Source organism: Elgaria multicarinata, chromosome 19, assembly GCF_023053635.1.
Source record: "Elgaria multicarinata webbii isolate HBS135686 ecotype San Diego chromosome 19, rElgMul1.1.pri, whole genome shotgun sequence".
Taxonomy (NCBI): Eukaryota; Metazoa; Chordata; class Lepidosauria; order Squamata; family Anguidae; genus Elgaria; species Elgaria multicarinata.
The window spans coordinates 12,762,636-12,778,882 of record NC_086189.1 but is presented as its reverse complement, the minus strand read 5'-3'; the positions used below and the strand labels follow the sequence as shown (position 1 = coordinate 12,778,882).

General features: G+C 45.0%; 1 protein-coding gene across 5 annotated transcripts in view; it reads left to right on the top strand.

Moving 5' to 3' along the window:
- EHMT1 (euchromatic histone lysine methyltransferase 1) overlaps positions 1–16,247 on the top strand; it is a 144,774-nt gene that overhangs the window by 62,727 nt on the left and 65,800 nt on the right. For all 5 annotated transcript variants that reach the window (XM_063144770.1, XM_063144772.1, XM_063144767.1 and 2 more), the window contains 4 exons: positions 25–584; positions 6,060–6,219; positions 9,204–9,340; positions 12,651–12,830. In XM_063144770.1, coding sequence (XP_063000840.1) covers positions 25–584; positions 6,060–6,219; positions 9,204–9,340; positions 12,651–12,830 — 1,037 coding nt within the window. The remainder of the gene's footprint in view (positions 1–24; positions 585–6,059; positions 6,220–9,203; positions 9,341–12,650; positions 12,831–16,247) is intronic.

The window sequence follows — 16,247 nt, the reverse complement described above, 5'->3', positions numbered from 1 at the left end:
TCAATTCTCTTTTTCTGTCTCCAGGATTTAATGCTATGGCAGCACATGAAAGTGCCATAGAGAAGCAAGTTGGGGAACCCAGAATGGCTCCGGATAGTGAAACCAATGGCTCCTTTGATTGCAGTGAACCCAAGAGCCATGCCAACGCAGCTAAGAACACTCAGGACAATGCTAAATTGAGCCAAGGGGACTCGATGGCTAAGTTAAATAGGATCGCAGAAAACGGCATTTCTGAGAGGGACGGCGACACTGGAAAGCAGAACCACATAAAAGCAAACGATTTCACACAGACTTCCGTCACGGGGAGCAATGGATACATTTTACCGAAGCAGATGGCCCAGGAGCTGCCTGTAAGGACTACCAGCAGCGCTTTTGCTTCCCTCACTGGCCACGCGGCCAAAACACTCCCTGCAGGAGGAAGCAAAGGGAGAACGCTGGGCACCTTTTCCCAGGCGCAGGTCGCTGCAGCAACTAAACTCGGGGAGGGCGGTAAAGACGGTGAAGCTAAGAAATCAGCCGCGGCACATGCCAACATCAAGGTCCACCGAGCTCGCAAGACGATGCCCAAGTCTCCCTCGAGCCTGGTAAAGTATACGGAAAGGCCCCACTGATCCGTCCTGGTGGTTCTGTTTTGGTGTGTGTGGTAGCAAGTGCGAGCCGGAGCACGTGGTGGGAGTATGTGGTGCAGCCATCAGTGGCTCTCTCCCCACCTCCCTAGGTGCCTGTCAAAGTTGGATAACACTTCAGCAGAACTCGCTGTTTTCTCCTCTTACTAAGAACGACTTCTGAAACAAACCCAATCTGAAGTAATCTCACCCGCCCCTTAAAAAGAAAGATTGCTTATCTAATCTTATAGGAGCGTCTTGAGTGACAAGTATCCCTTTCGTCGGTTTTGTACAGATGAGCCGCATTTTTCTCATAAACTGTTGTAGCTGGATCATACACATTCGCCATTTCGTAAGAGGTATTTCTAGATCTCCTCTCCTTCCACTTTGGAAAGGAGTTATCTTTGGGCATGAGGATCTGACTTGGCAATGGCCCTTTCTACACCTAAGGATTATCCCAGGCAAATGGAGGGAATATTTATTTATTTATTTATTTATTTATGACATTTTTATACCGCCCGATAGCTGAAGCTCTCTGGGTGGTTCACAAAAATTAAAACCATAATAAAACAACCAACAGGTTAAAAGCACAAATACAAAATACGGTATAAAAAGCACAATCAGGATAAAAAGCACAACCTTTTTGCCGCAAATGGTTAGTTAGTGTGTTTGAACTGTCCCTGCCTGCTCCCGGGATCCCCTGTGTGTCATTTGGATGCACAGGGATGATCCCGGGACAATCCGGGGGTGGGGGGGGGAAGGTAGGTGTAGAAGCGGCCTTTGTGTCCTCTTGGGTTTGCTTGTTTTTGCATCCAATGGGTGTAAGTTTCACTCCCCGTGCTAAAGTGTTCTCCATCGTGCATGTTTCTAGAGATCCTGGGGCATTTTATACATTGGTGTACTGTCTATATGTAAATACCTCCAGAGCGTCCCTTGGGTAGACTTCCTAAAACCAAGCACCCAAGGCACAGATGGATTCACTTTTGCACAGTACCATTTTATGTGATCGTAATGATTGGTTATTGACTCGTCAGCAATCACTCACAGAGTTTTCCAAAGTAACTGCCCCGGGGCGTGCTGGGAATACCAGGCAGCATATGCGAAGAAGCCCAATTCCTTGTTTATAAAGCAGCTCTATGTTAACAGGGATCTGTGAGTATGTTGGCTGACTGTGCTTCCAAAGGCCGCCCTGCCCCTCCTGACAACTTGTCAGGTGTGTTTCAGGTGCTAGACAGGACTCTGATGTTCTGTGTTCAAGCAGAGGACTTTACATTCCTTCAGGCAACATGATTTATTTATTTATTTATTTATTTAAGGATTTTTATGCCGCCATTCAGCCAAAAAAAGGCTCTCACGGCGGCTTACAAAAGTATTTCTTGACAGTCCCTGCCCACAGGCTTACAATCTAAAAGACATGACACAAAAGGAAAGGGGATTGGGAGGGAGGAGGGGTATATATATATATATTTATATTATTATGTATTTAAAAGATGCCTGTCCTGCCTTTTAACCAAATGAACATCAAGGTAGCTTACAGTAGTCTTCCTCAGCCTGGTGCCCCCCAAATGTTTTGGACTTAAAGGGCCTGTTCAGACAACACGCTAAGCCATAGTTAGGCCACTAAACCTTTTGCAGCAAGTGGTTAGTGATTGTGTTTAAACCGTGGTTATGTAGCCACGTGATTAGGGATGGTTCACACGACACGCTGGGTCATGATTCGCACGACATGCTAGAACGTTTAGCTCAAAATGCTTAACCACTGTGGCTTAGCGTTTCGTCTGAACAAGGCCTAACTCTCATTGGCCCCAGCCAGCGTGGCCAATGGTTAGGAATCCTGGGAGTTGTCACCCAGACATCTGGATGGCACCAGGCTGGAGAAGGGTGCAGTAGACTGTAACAACCCCTTTCTGTCAAACCCACAGCACTTGCTCTTCTGACTGACGGATGAAAACAACACACTAAGCCATGGTTAGGCCACTAACCCTTTTGCTGCAAATAGTTAGTGAGTGTGTTTAAACTGTGCTTATGTAGCCACCATGCTTAGGAATGGTTCACACAACACCAGGGTGGATTTGATTTAAATCATGATGTAAATCACGATTTAAATCAGAAAGACTTAATTTAATCATGTGAAATTCCCCCCCCCCCAAAAAAAGTGCACTCTATAATTGAATTTTTGAAACTTAGCACTTAAGAGGTAAAGGGTTGATTCTGTGTACATAGATTTGCAAAGGCACAATGGGATTGTGATCTCTGCAGACAGTTTCGAGAACTGTAAAACCAAGCAGCTGTGATCATATCTTCTAGATAGAAAAATTGCCCAATAATCTTACAGAAACCTCTGGAAGAGCATGACACTGTGAATGGATGAATGGAATTCATTTACCCCCAAAATGTAAACATTGCATGAATATACAGCCTCATGCTACATAATTAAAAACTAATCCTTATTTCATGATGAATAACCTTTGGACTATAATGTATCTTAAATAGAAAACTATCTTTAGATAGATTTTTCCTCAAAAAGCATTTTATTAAAAAAATAAGATTTAAATTTTAAAAAATCTGATTTTTTTAAAAAAATTCTTTAAAAAAGCATTGATTTTTATCCACCCTGCATGACACGCTAAGCCAGAGCTTTCCAAACTTTTCATGTGGGTGGCACACTTTTTTGGACATGCATCATTTCGCAACACAGTAATTCAGTTTTACTAGCAAACCGGAGGTTAAACTAACCCCTTATAAGTGATACGGACACATACATAAATTATAATAACGAAATGTATGGGGACACAACGTATCTCATGAAAACCTTTCATTTATATTTTTTAAAATATATGATTCTGCAAGATAATAACATACATTTCCAAGACTTTTCACATGGAACCAATTTTGTCGAGCTGCGATCGAGCGGCGGTTGAGACGGTGTTCTATCAAAAAACTGGACCCATGGAATTTCTTGAATGCGTCACTTCAGGTGCAGCCGTGTCACCGGGAAGTGATGCGGAATCAGCTGTTTCGACCCGATTATGCGTATTGCGCATGCGCAGTACCTATAGGATCCCTCGACCGTGGTATGCATACACGGATATGACAGAAGGGGCATATACTAGTGCACCGTACTGATCGGCACCTTTGCTGCGTAAAAATGCATGCAAGTTGGTATTGCTTATTTCACAGAGACTCAGAGGTTTCTCGTTACGTTCGCGTGACACACCTACACACTGCAGCTGACACACTAATGTGTCGCGACACACAGTTTGGAAAGCTGTGCTAAGCCATAGTGTTAGCTCAAAATGCTTAACCACCATAGCTTAGCATATCGTCTGAACAGGGTCAGGGTGTGTTTCCCTACAACCTCCAATCTCATATGCAGTGTGTTTCTGAATACCAGTTCTGGGGTTCACAAGTGGGAGGGTGCTATTGCACATGTCTTGCTTGTGCAGAACACTGGACTAGTGTGGCCTGTGGTCTGATGCAGCATGGCTCTTCTTATGTTCTTATTCCAGATGTCTGCTGAAATTTGGGCAGTGGGGGATTTTGATCCTGCTCTTTCCCAGGTTAGTTTCAGGCAGTGGACTATATGGAGTGAAAGAGAAACATTTCTTGTACTCATGGTTGCAAAGTTATGTTTGTGAGTGTGCCCGCTGAAATCTCAAATCCCCAAGGAGATGTCCAGTGGATGGAACAGGGTTTGAATCATCTGAATACCTCCTGGCAAACAAAATATACAAATAAATTATGCAGAACTGTACAAATTGCGAAATGAGCTGCACAAGCCAAGTCAATTGTACACGTTTGTTTAGTCTGCATGATTTTGAAACAAGACACAAAATTCCAGATTTTCTTGATGCAGACTTTGGATTGCCTGTACAGGGGGTTTGGTAACCACTGACCGGGTCATAAACTTTGAAAAACCAACCTTCTACTATCTCTTTCACCTCTAGCTGTGCCTCAGTGTCTGCTGAATGGGCGAGACAGCTATATTACTCTCTATATTGGTATCCATTCAGTTAGCTTAGTTCAGTTTCACTTAGCGTAGCATTGTCACAGCCTGAGGGTGCTAAAACAGAACAGATCCCTTTAAGAGAAAAAGGGGTCTTCATGTGGAGGTGAAGTTTACCAGCCTAACTGAAGCCAAATTCCTACTTAAGGCTCCATCACAGTCTGCTGCTTGTTGGAACAACATACAGACCAGCTTGTCCGGCTTCCAGCACCAGCAGCATTTGGAACTCTCCATGGTTCTGTATTATTTCCATTCCTGCCTTGCTGGGAAACTTGACTTGCTCAAGACCTTAGTGAAAAACTGATCCATAGTGGAAATAGTGATGTGGAGTTTCTGGGGAGGGATGGGGTGAACTATGGGGGCGAACTATGTATATTATGGTAATTTCTATATGATAATTTGCATTGGAAAATTTTCCGTTTGCATTGGAAAATTTTCTGAAGCCCTAGAGAATTGTCTAATTTGGCATGTTTCTTTTAATTGTATTTAGTAAACAACAAAGCTAAAATAAGTACCCCAACTCATACCCATTATTTCTGCGGCAACGGAAAATAGTTCTTGACTATTTTCCCTGTGGCAATCTTTTATGTACGTGAACACTGCTTACATGTCTCCCCTCAGTCTTCTTTCCGCTGGACTGAACATCCCAAGTTCCTTCAGACTGGTCTCACAGGGGCCAGATACTAGGCCAGGTCCTGGGCCCCAACGGTTGTCACTACTGTTATAAACCATTTTCAAGCAGTAGTGTAGGTCCTGCCTTGGACAGCTTTAAAAGGGAATTGGTCAGATTCCTGGAGGAGAAGGTTATGAAAGGCTAGTCCTGATAACGATATGCTGCTTCCAGTATCAGAGGCAGCATAGCTCTGAATACTAGTTGCTGAGAAGCATGAGCGGGAGAATACTTATTGTGCTCAGTACCTGCTTTTTGACCAGTGTGGAAACAGAACACTGGACTAGATAACCTTTCAGTCCGGTCCGTCATTGTTCTTCTTACATTTGTAATTCAGCGCCTGGTGCTTTTTGATATTGATGGCTGCTTTGGGCAAGCCATCTTCGCTGTGTACCTTGTACTTTAAGTTTGAACCTTTACATATTAGACAAAAAAAGAACGGAAAATGCAGAAACTGGCGAATGTGAAGTCATCTTCTGCAAGGATCTGTTATGTGGGCGAAAGAAGAGGAGTTGTGAAGTTGGGCTAGTCTCTTTACTTAATTGATGGGAGCTGAATGTTTCGAATGGGACTTTCTGCCTCCATCTGTTAATGAGAGTGAAGGAGAGAGAAAGATTGGGGCACAGAGAGCGAGGCTGTGAGCGTCTTGAAAAACGATTCAGCGTGTTGGCTTGCTTGTGTTATTTTATTATTGCCTTTTTTCCTTTAAAAAATAAAAGGATGCTGACCCTTTTTTTGCCAGAAGATATAAAAGATCTTTTTGGTTTCTGTTCCCCAGCATACAACTAAAGACCCCAAAGAAGCAAAGGCACCTAAGGAAGATGGCAGCAAAGGTTTTTCGGAATTTGGAAGGCCCCCGTCCTCACTCCCTGTCCCTGGCCTTCATTCATCTCTACCTCAGAACCAGAGCTATGTGGCCGCCTCAAAATCACAGACAGGTAAAGCCTTTTTAGTGGGGAGACAGAATGTCAGGTGGGAATCTGTTGGGTTTTCCTGCGGCCATTTCCTCCCCCACTTCGGCCATCCCCAAGCAGATGCCTTCCAGATGTTTTGAATTACAACCCCCAGAATGACTGACCATTGGCCATACCGATGGGAATTGAGCCCAAAACATCTGGAGGGCACCAGATTGGGAAAAGCTGGTTTAGACTTTCAAAGTTAGGAACTGAGGGAGAAAATCGCTGTAAATAAGAGTATGGTGATGGATCCTTGGGTTGCCATCCCATGGACTAGGGGCGTAGATATAAACTGGTACCCTCCTGATGTTTTGGACTACAACAATGATAATTCTCAGCCATCATGGCCCAACGGTCAGGAATTCTGGGAGTTGAATTTAAAAACATCTGGAGTGCACCAGATTGCCTACCCATTAGGCCAAACTTGACGGTGATGCATCATTAGAAAAGCGTATCACTCAAATATACCACAGTGCCTCTCAGAAATTTAAACTGATTGTAATAATATAAGTGTTTAGAGCTTTTTTTAAAAAAAATACGGTAAGTGGAATATACATTTATTAAACAAATAATGCGTTTTATAAATTTAAACTGATGGTGATCATATAAGTGCTTAGAGATTTTTTTGGGTACATGTGGCAAGTGGAATATGCATTTATTAAATAAATAATGAATTTTTAAAAATAATTTAAACAAGATATGAATATGGTTGAATGTCACGGATGAGTTTCGGTTGTTGAGATCTAAGGATGCGGACAAGGTGCTTGGCTAAGCCCGGTTGACCACCTGTGTGCGTGACCCTTGCCCTTCATGGCTCATTACATTGAATAAGGAGGGGATCTTGGCTGGGTCCTGGATGTAAACTCCTCCTTGAGAGAGGGAGTGGTGCTGACCTATTTTAAGAGGCCAGTGCTGAGAAAGCCTTTCCTGGTCAAGTAGACAAGGTGCTTGAGCAGGTGTTTGCAGACAGATCCAGGCGCTGTTGAATGAATCCCAATTATTTAGGCCCATTTCAGTTGGGCTTCAGGCCTGGTTTTGGAATGGAAACTACCTTGGTTGCTCTGCAGGATAACTTTTGCCAGGGAAGAGAGAGAAGGGAGAGGGGAGTGTGACCCCGTTGATTCTTTAAGACCTCTCAGGGGCTTTTGATGCCATTGACCATGGTATCCTTCTGGATAGGTTGTCTGGGTTGGGAGTTGGAGGCACTGTGCTTCAGTGTTTCTGCTTCCACTTGGATGGCTGATTCTAAAAGGTGCTGCTGTGGGATTATTGCTCTGTGCCTTGGCAGCTATGCTATGCGGTTCTACAGGGCTCTGTTCCATCCCCCATGCTGTTCAACACCTACATTAAAGTTCTGGGGGATGTTATCCGGAGGTGAGGGGTGAGGTGTCATCGATATGGGGATGATATCCAGATATATATCTCCTTTTCACCAAATCCAGGTGTTCTGAATCATTGTCTGGGCATGGTAATGGATTGGATGAGGGCTCAGTCCAAGCAAGGTGAATATACTGTTATTGGATGGTTCATCCGCCTGGCTAAACGATGTTCAATCTGTTCTGAAGGGGGGTTGCACTCCCCCTAAATGATCAGATCCTTAATTTTGGGGTGCTTTCGGACTCAGCGTTATCACTAGAGCCCCAGGTTGACTCTGTGGCAAATTGATCAGCCTAGGCTGATATACTAACTCTATCCTTATTTGGACAGAGATAGCCTAGCTACAGTTATTCATGCTCTGGTAATGTCTTGTCTGGATTATTGCAGTGTGCTAAATAGTCCAGAAATTTAAGCTGGTCCAAAACAGGGCAGCAAGATTGTTAAATTGGGACTAGCCAACATGACCATATTATGCCAGTACTTTTCCATCTGTCCGGGGCCGATTAAGGATGCTGGTATTAACATTCAAAGCCCTAAATATCTGAAGGATAGTCTCCTTGACCCTAAGATTGTCCTCAGTGGTCACTCCACCCAGGGAAGAGAGGTGGGTAGCAAGGAGAAGGCCTTTTCTGTTGTGGCACCCCAGTTGTGGAATGAACTTCCCAGAGTGTCCACCTGGCACTTACATTGTGCTCTTTCCGGCACTGGGTGAAGACTTCTTATTTTCCCAGGATTTTAGTCTTTCAGTTTCTGTTTTAAATCTGTTAATGTATTTTAAAACTTTGCCTTGCTGCTAGGTTTTATTTATTAGGATTTTAGTGGGAGGTAAAGGCTTGAGGTTCTTTGACAGGAAGCCTCGTTGATAGGCTGCATTGTAGAGTGCATTGCAGAGGGGGGGCCTTTGAGAAATGTGAAACGAGCATCGCTTTTCTGAAAATGTGCAAGAAGAGCTGTAAACGGCATCACTTCGTTTCGACCCAGATCTTTTGAATGCCCAGTGTGCGTGGCTGTTGAATGTGGCATTTTCCCACGGTTGTCCTGAAATAGTTCTCCAGTGGCCTCTTCGCCAAAGCATGCCAAAGAGCAGGGGCCACCAGTGAGTTTAAATGCAGAAAAGAAGTGGGGACGCATTTGGTGTTATCGTTGAGAACAAAAATGCGAACCTTTGCAAGGAACAAATTTAAGATGGCCTAGTCTTTGGAAACCTCTTCACCTGTTGTAATTGCTGTCCTTCATTGGGAAAGAAATCTGGGGAACGGAGGTGAGGGGAGCGAGGTGCTGTCAGACACGGTCTGCAATATTAGGGTAGAAAGGCTTTGAAATGGAAGGGTTATAATGCAGGCTCTGTGTTCGTAAGACCCATATTTTTAGCTGTGCTCTCCTTGAAATCACCGCCTTGATTTCATCTCTAACTTAAAAAGAGTAAAAATGAAGCCCGGCATTCAGTATTTGGTGGTGTCCCTTCGTTATTAATTCAGTAGCTGTTGGATCTTGCAGCCAAGTGCTCCTCCCTGTTCACATCTGCTTGCTTTCTGCATCGTGCGCCTTCTCCCTGATCCAGACTGTATCCTCTTCGTTCTCCCATTCAGCTGCTTCAGTGTCTCGGAAGAAAAAACGAAGAATGGGAACGTACAGCCTGGTACCCAAGAAAAAGACCAAAGTTTTGAAGCAGAGGACTGTGATTGAGATGTTCAAGACCATCAGTCATTCCTCTTCAGGTGGCAAGGTGAGGGCCTGGATTACACCTTGAGGATGGAAGGGGCAGGACGGGCAGGTATAGAATCATAGAATCATAGAATAGCAGAGTTGGAAGGGGCCTACAAGGCCATCAAGTCCAACCCCCTGCTCAATGCAGGAATCCACCCTAAAGCATCCCTGACAGATGGTTGTCCAGCTGCCTCTTGAAGGCCCCTAGTGTGGGAGAGCTCACAACCTCTCTAGGTAGATGGAAGGGGGCCTCAGCCAGCCACGTGGAGGGGAGCAGCTGCACGGATGAGGTTAAAAATGTCTGTCTGTGCAGTGTGCTGTCAGTTTCTGCTACGCGGGAAATACGGCCTTTGACACTAGAGGAGATGAAGCATTTATGGGCTTGCTTGCTTCTTAAGAACATAGGAAACAGTCCTGCTGGATCACAGCCAGGGCCAATCTAGTCCAGCTTCCACCACTCTTCCCCAGATGCCTCTGGGAAGCCGAAAAGCAGATCACGAGGGTGGCACTCCCCACCATTTATGGGGTGGGGGGAACAGAGTTCTCAGAGGCACCCATGGTCAATCTGTACAGCAGCAGTGTCCTCAGTGCGCACAGCTGTAGACCTCTTCGTTTTTATTCAGTGGTTTTGTTAATACATTTCAATCCTGCCCTTCCTCCAAGGAGCCCCTTCTTGCTCCTCTTATAGTCAATCAATCAATTAATCAATCTCAGGTTCAACCCCTGACATCTCCAGGCAGGGTTAGAATCAGAGAATAGTAGAGTTGGAAGGAGCCTATAAGGCCATCGAGTCAAATCTCAGTCAGTGTTAGTGTCAGTGAGTCAGTGGCTGCGTTCTGACATCACTTCAAGCCATGATGGGCTAATAAGCGACTCACTGTAACTTATTTTGAAAATAAACTACTGTTATCCCCCACACAATCAGACAAATAAGCTACTGTGCGAAGTTTATTAAATTACTGTGTGTAATCTGAGTCATCCCCCTTATCCCCTGTGCTGCTGCAGTTCTCATGCCCTGGCGGTGGCTCTGTTTCACCCCTTGACAACATCGCAGCAGCCTGTTCCAACCTTCCACGCTACCCCAATGAGAGGGGAGAGGTTAATTCAGTGCTTCCAACATCATCCCAACAAGGAGGGTGATTAAAATTTTTTTATTTAATACATCCAAACAATACATCAATACGATGTAAAACAATACTACATAATACACAATAATATAAAGTAAACATTTGCTAAACATCTATTCTAACTTAATTCTCTTAACATAATCATACTTAACATAAAAGTGTGCTCCCCCCAACCACGGGATCTTGTTCATGTTTCCAAAATCTCATTGCTTCCTCTGGAGGTGCTTTCCCACTCCCCTTAAATAAAACAAATTCTAGAAACTGTTTCCATATTCCCTCAAAATCATTCATTTTTATCATTCCTCTTCTCACTTTTATATTACATGTTAATTTATCATTAATAGTGATATCCCATATTTCTTTATACCAATCTTCTATATGATAATCCCCTTGAACCTTCCAGTTCCTAGATATCATTAATCTTGCTGCTGTTAACAAATTCGTTATCAATTCTTTTGTCTCTTTATTACAATTCAATTCTCCATATAATGATAACAATGCCACTATAGGTGTTTCTTCAATCTCCATTCCTAAAGTTTCTTTTATCTCATTAAACACCATTTCCCATAATTTTTGTACAAATTCGCATTCCCACCACATATGTAAATACGTTCCTTTCTCTTGACAACCTCTCCAGCATGTTGCTGAATTCATCTCATTTATTTTATTTAATCTTACTGGGGTTAGGTAAGGAGGTGGTGGTTCTAAAGCTCTAGAAGTATGCAGGTTTGGGACCCAACCTCATACATACCCTCTCCTAGTCAGGAGACACCCAACACACCATCAAAACCCCGCGCAATTACACTCAAAGGAGCAAAAACTCTAGGTGCATCAAAAAGGGGGTGGAGCAAGTAAAACCTTGGACGTTTGCAGGATTGGGACCAAGGCTCATACACAGCTTCCTCTAGTAGTGATCATAGAATCATAGAATAGCAGAGTTGGAAGGGGCCTACAAGGCCATCGAGTCCAACCCCCTGCTCAATGCAGGAATCCACCCTAAAGCATCCCTGACAGATGGTTGTCCAGCTGCCTCTTGAAGGCCTCTAGTGTGGGAGAGCCCACAACCTCCCTAGGTAACTGGTTCCATCGTCATACTGCTCTAACAGACAGGAAGTTTTTCCTGATGTCCAGCTGGAATCTGGCTTCCTGTCACTTGAGCCCGTTATTCCGTGTCCTGCACTCTGGGAGGATCGAGAAGAGATCCTGGCCCTCCTCTGCGTGACAACCTTTTAAGTATTTGAAGGGTGATATCATGTCTCCCCTCAATCTTCTCTTCTCCAGGCTAAACATGCCCAGTTCTTTCAGAACTGATGCGCGTGAGGCCCGCTGGAAACCCTGCACACGGACAAAGCCGTGCAAGGGAAAGGACCTTTTTGCCAAAATGGCAGCTGGCGGCTGTGACTCCGTGGGCGTTTGCAGGGGTGGGACAAAAAGTCCTTTGCAGCATCCCCCAGCAAAGATGCTCACAAGACAAAATGACAGTCCGGTGCAGCTGCTGCCACTGGACCGGGATGGTTTTTGACACTTGGGGAGTTTGCAGAGCACACTGCTAGCGGAAGGGTTAGGCTGAGGTCAGACTACAAGCACAATCAGTTTGATTTGATTTGATTTATTATATTTATATACCGCCCCGTAGCTGAAGCTCTCTGGGCGGTTTACAAAAGTTAAAAACAGTGAACATTAAAAAGTATACAAAATTTAAAACCATCAAAAACGTGAACAGTATATAAACAACGGTATGGATTTAAAAACAACGGTTCTGGGGTCCGTTAAAAAACAAACGAACTTAGCGTTGTTAAATGCTGTTTAAATGCCTGGGAGAAGAGAAAAGTCTTGACCTGGCGCAGAAAAGATAACAATGTTGGCGCCAGGTGAGCCTCATCGGAGAGATCATTCCATAATTGAGAGGCCACCACCGAGAAGGCCCTCTCCCTTGTTGCCATCCTCCGAGCTTCCCTCGGAGTAGGCACTCGGAGGAGGACCTTAGATGTTGAGCACAGAGTACGGGTAGGTTCATGTCGGGAGAGGCGTTCCATCAGGTATTGTGGTCCCAAGCCGTGTAAGGCTTTATAGGTTAAAACCAGCACCTTGAATTGGGCTTGAAAGCGTATAGGCAGCCAATGCAAGCGATTTTGAGGCAGATCATGAAACGAGGGTGTGCATGTATGCTGCTGATGCCAACTTATGGCTTTTTTCCAACAGTGCATTCAGGGCGAAAAGGGTGATGCCAGCCCTCACGTGAACGGGGAAAGATTAGAGATGGATTCCGAAGACGAGGACTCCGACGACCTGGAAGAAGAAGATGAGCAGTCCACTGCCTTTCCCGCAGAGGACCACAGAACCGCTAAGGAGGAGATTGCTGATGCCAACGATGTCAGAAAGGTGATATGAGCAGCGTTTTGAGATGCTGTGGGCAATTTTAGCTTTCAGCGCATAAAGAAAGGGGAAAGGTGAAGCAGAATTCATGACGTGGAGCAGAAGTGTTTTATTTTCCCTGGGCTCAGTTAACTGCGTATTCTCTAACTGCAGTCAAATCCATACGCTTCAAGGGATAAGTGGGAACAAAAGCAAAGGCTGTAACGGTTAGTGAATTAATGGGTACGGCTGATCAATTAAAAATATGTGGTTCACTTTTAAGCGTCGTTAAATTCAGCAGCAATTCTTTCTTTTTAAAAAGAGATTTTTTTTATTGCTGCAGATTTTCCGTTACTGTTCCGTCGAGGAGTTTTTACACAATGTTTTCCCATTCGCCCCCTCCACCTCATTCCATACAGTCCCCAATGTTTTATTTATTTATTTATTTATTACATTTTTATACCACCCAATAGCTGAAGCTCTCTGGGCGGTTCACAAAAATTAAAATTAGTTATTTATCTGTTTGTTCGGTTTCTATCCTGCCTTACTTCCGAGGAGCCCCAAGTGTTCTACATAACTCTTCTCTTCTCTATTTTATCCTCACAACAACCCTGTGAGGTAGGTCAGTGACTGGTCCAAAGTCACCCAGTGAGCTTCCATTTGTTTATTTATTTATTTATTACACTTATATACCGCTCCCATAGCCAGGGCTTTCTGGGCGGTTTACAGAAATTCTAAAATTGAGATAAAAACAAGTATACAAAATTTAAAATTCTAAAACACAGAAAATACACACATAAAGCATTAAAAACCATTAAAAAACTAAACATGTGGGTGATTAAGATGTGCCGCCATATGCCTGGGCAAAGAGGAAAGTCTTAACCTGGCGCCGGAAAGATAGCAGCGTTGGTGCCAGGTGAGCCTCGTCAGGGAGATGGTTCCACAGTCTGGAGGGCACCACCGAAAAGGCCCTGTCCCTCATTGCCGTACTCCGAGCCTCTCTCGGAGTAGGCACCCGGAGGAGGACCTTAGATGTAGAACGTAGTGACCGGGTATATTCACATCGGAAGAGGCATTCCGTCAGGTATTGTGGTCCGAAGCCGTGTAAGGCTTTATAGGTCAAACCCAGCACCTTGAATTGGGCTCGGAAACATACAGGCAGCCAGTGCAAGCGGACCAGAGCAGGTGTTATATGGTCAAACCTTCTGATTCCCGAAATCAATCTGGCCGCTGCATTTTGCACGAGCTGCAGCTTCCGAACCGTCTTCAAAGGCAGCCCTACATGGAGCGCATTGCAGTAATCTAACTTGGAGGTTACCAGAGCATGGACAACTGAAGCCAGGTTATCCCTGTCCAGAGAGGGGCGTAGCTGGGCCACCAACCGGAGTTTGTAGAAGGCACTCCGTGCCACTGAGGTCACCTGAGCCTCAAGTGACAATGATGGCTGAGTTGGGACTAGAACTCGGGTGTCGCCAGTCCAACGCTCTAACCACTACACCAAGTGAGACTTTCAGCCTCCCAGTTTAATAACAGCAAGAACAAAAAACAAACAAACTGTTTCTCCTCCCCTCTAAATTATACTGCTAAAATGAAATTAGACTGGATTTCTTTTATAGGCCAGGACTGTGAGCTGAGTTCTGGTATTGAAACAAATTCCATTATTTTGGACCAGGTCTCTGCCTGCCTGCTCCTGTCTTGTCCTCACAGATGTGGTTGGATGCCATGAAAGGGATAGACAGGAGAGTCAGGCCAGACGAAACAAAGGACTTCTTGGCACAGTGCTACATGAATCTGTGACAGGGTGGGGATGACGTGGCCCTCCAGATAAGGTCGGACTACAATGCTCATAACCTTCAGGCAGCATGGCCTGTGGTCCGAGAACATGGGTGCTGTACTCCAAACATCTGGAGGGTCCCATGTTGCCTACCCCCTTACCTAGTGAAATAAAAATGTTTATGGGGGAAAAAATCAAGAACAGATCCTTTGGTTCCCAGCATACTAACATCTTCAAGGCAAGGAAGAGGGTGTCCCTCTGCAATAGGTGCTGGTTTAGATTGGTTGTTGTCGTTGGGGGACTTGTGACATAACTTGTGACCCTCCAGATGTTGCTGAGCTGCAACCAACATGGCCAGTGGTGAGGGATGGTGGGAGTTGTAGTTCGAGAACACCTGGAGGGACACAGGTCCCCTATCCCTGACATGTGGAATTTGCTGAGATGGCTTTCAGAACAGATTTAGGTAGATAAATTCATAGGAGAGTTGGTGGCTGATCAGTGGTTATTAGTCATGAAGACTTAAGTGGAAGGCCTGCGTTCAGAGGGAGCTTACCTCTGAAAACGTGTTGCTGAGGTCCACTGGTGTGTGGAGATCCCCTTGCTTCCGTGGCCTTGTGGTCCTCACAGAGGTTGCATAAGGCCTCGTTCACACTGGGGTTGTCTCTGTGCCTGGCCTGGTTTTGCCAGCTCTTGGGTTCCTTGCTTGCCCTTGCAGGGAGCACAGTGCTCCTATTTTCTAAATCTGGGCCCCTGTTTCAGCTTGACCGTCTTAGATATGTAGAGAACGTATTTCAAGGTTGACCGAAGCGGCCCTTCCATTTCTCTCTCATTTCGGAAGACTGGAAGTGAAACGCACGAATCCCAGCTGCCTGTGAAACGCTGCAAGGTTTTATTTTGCACCTAGTAAGGAGATGCAAATCGCTCGGGATTAAGCATCAATTACCAGCCTGTTTCTGAGACATAAGCTGACAGCGTGAATGAGCTCGGAGGCTTGGTGCTTCTATATAGGATTCCTTCCCTGGAATGGAATTCTGCCTTATAAGCCTCTCCCTGCAGTTAGGCTTGCAATATAAATTACAGAAGGGGGATGCAAGGCAGCTTCCCTAGGGCCTCTTCACACCCCTGCACAGTAGCAAATGCAAGAGCCTGTTGGCACTGAAGCCAAACAAAAGCTATTGCAGTAAGTGTGTTTGGGTGGGGAATGAAGGATGTTGCTACGAAGTCAGCTGAGAAGAGTCTGGCGATGCAAGACATGGGTACGCTGCATCCCTGTGCAAAGCATGTACGAAAATACAGGCTTCTGGCATCCCTGTACAGGCATCCCTGGGCAAAGCATGTATGAAAACACAGGCTTCTATACAAGCATGAATGAAAATACAGAACCATGAAGCTGATTGGTGGGAGATCCAGGACAAATAAGGGGAAGGACTTCTTCACACAGCGCATAGTTAAATTATGGAACACACTACCACAAGATGTCGTGATGGCCACCCATTTGGATGGCTTTAAAAGGCGGTTGGATGAATTCCTGGAGGAGGAGGCTATCTATGGCTACTAGCCCTGATGGTTGTGTGCTATCTCCAGTATTCGACGCAGTAAGCCTGTGTGCACCAGTTGCTGTTGCACCATGTCCTGCTTGTTCATCCCTGGCCGATGGCTGGTCGGCCACT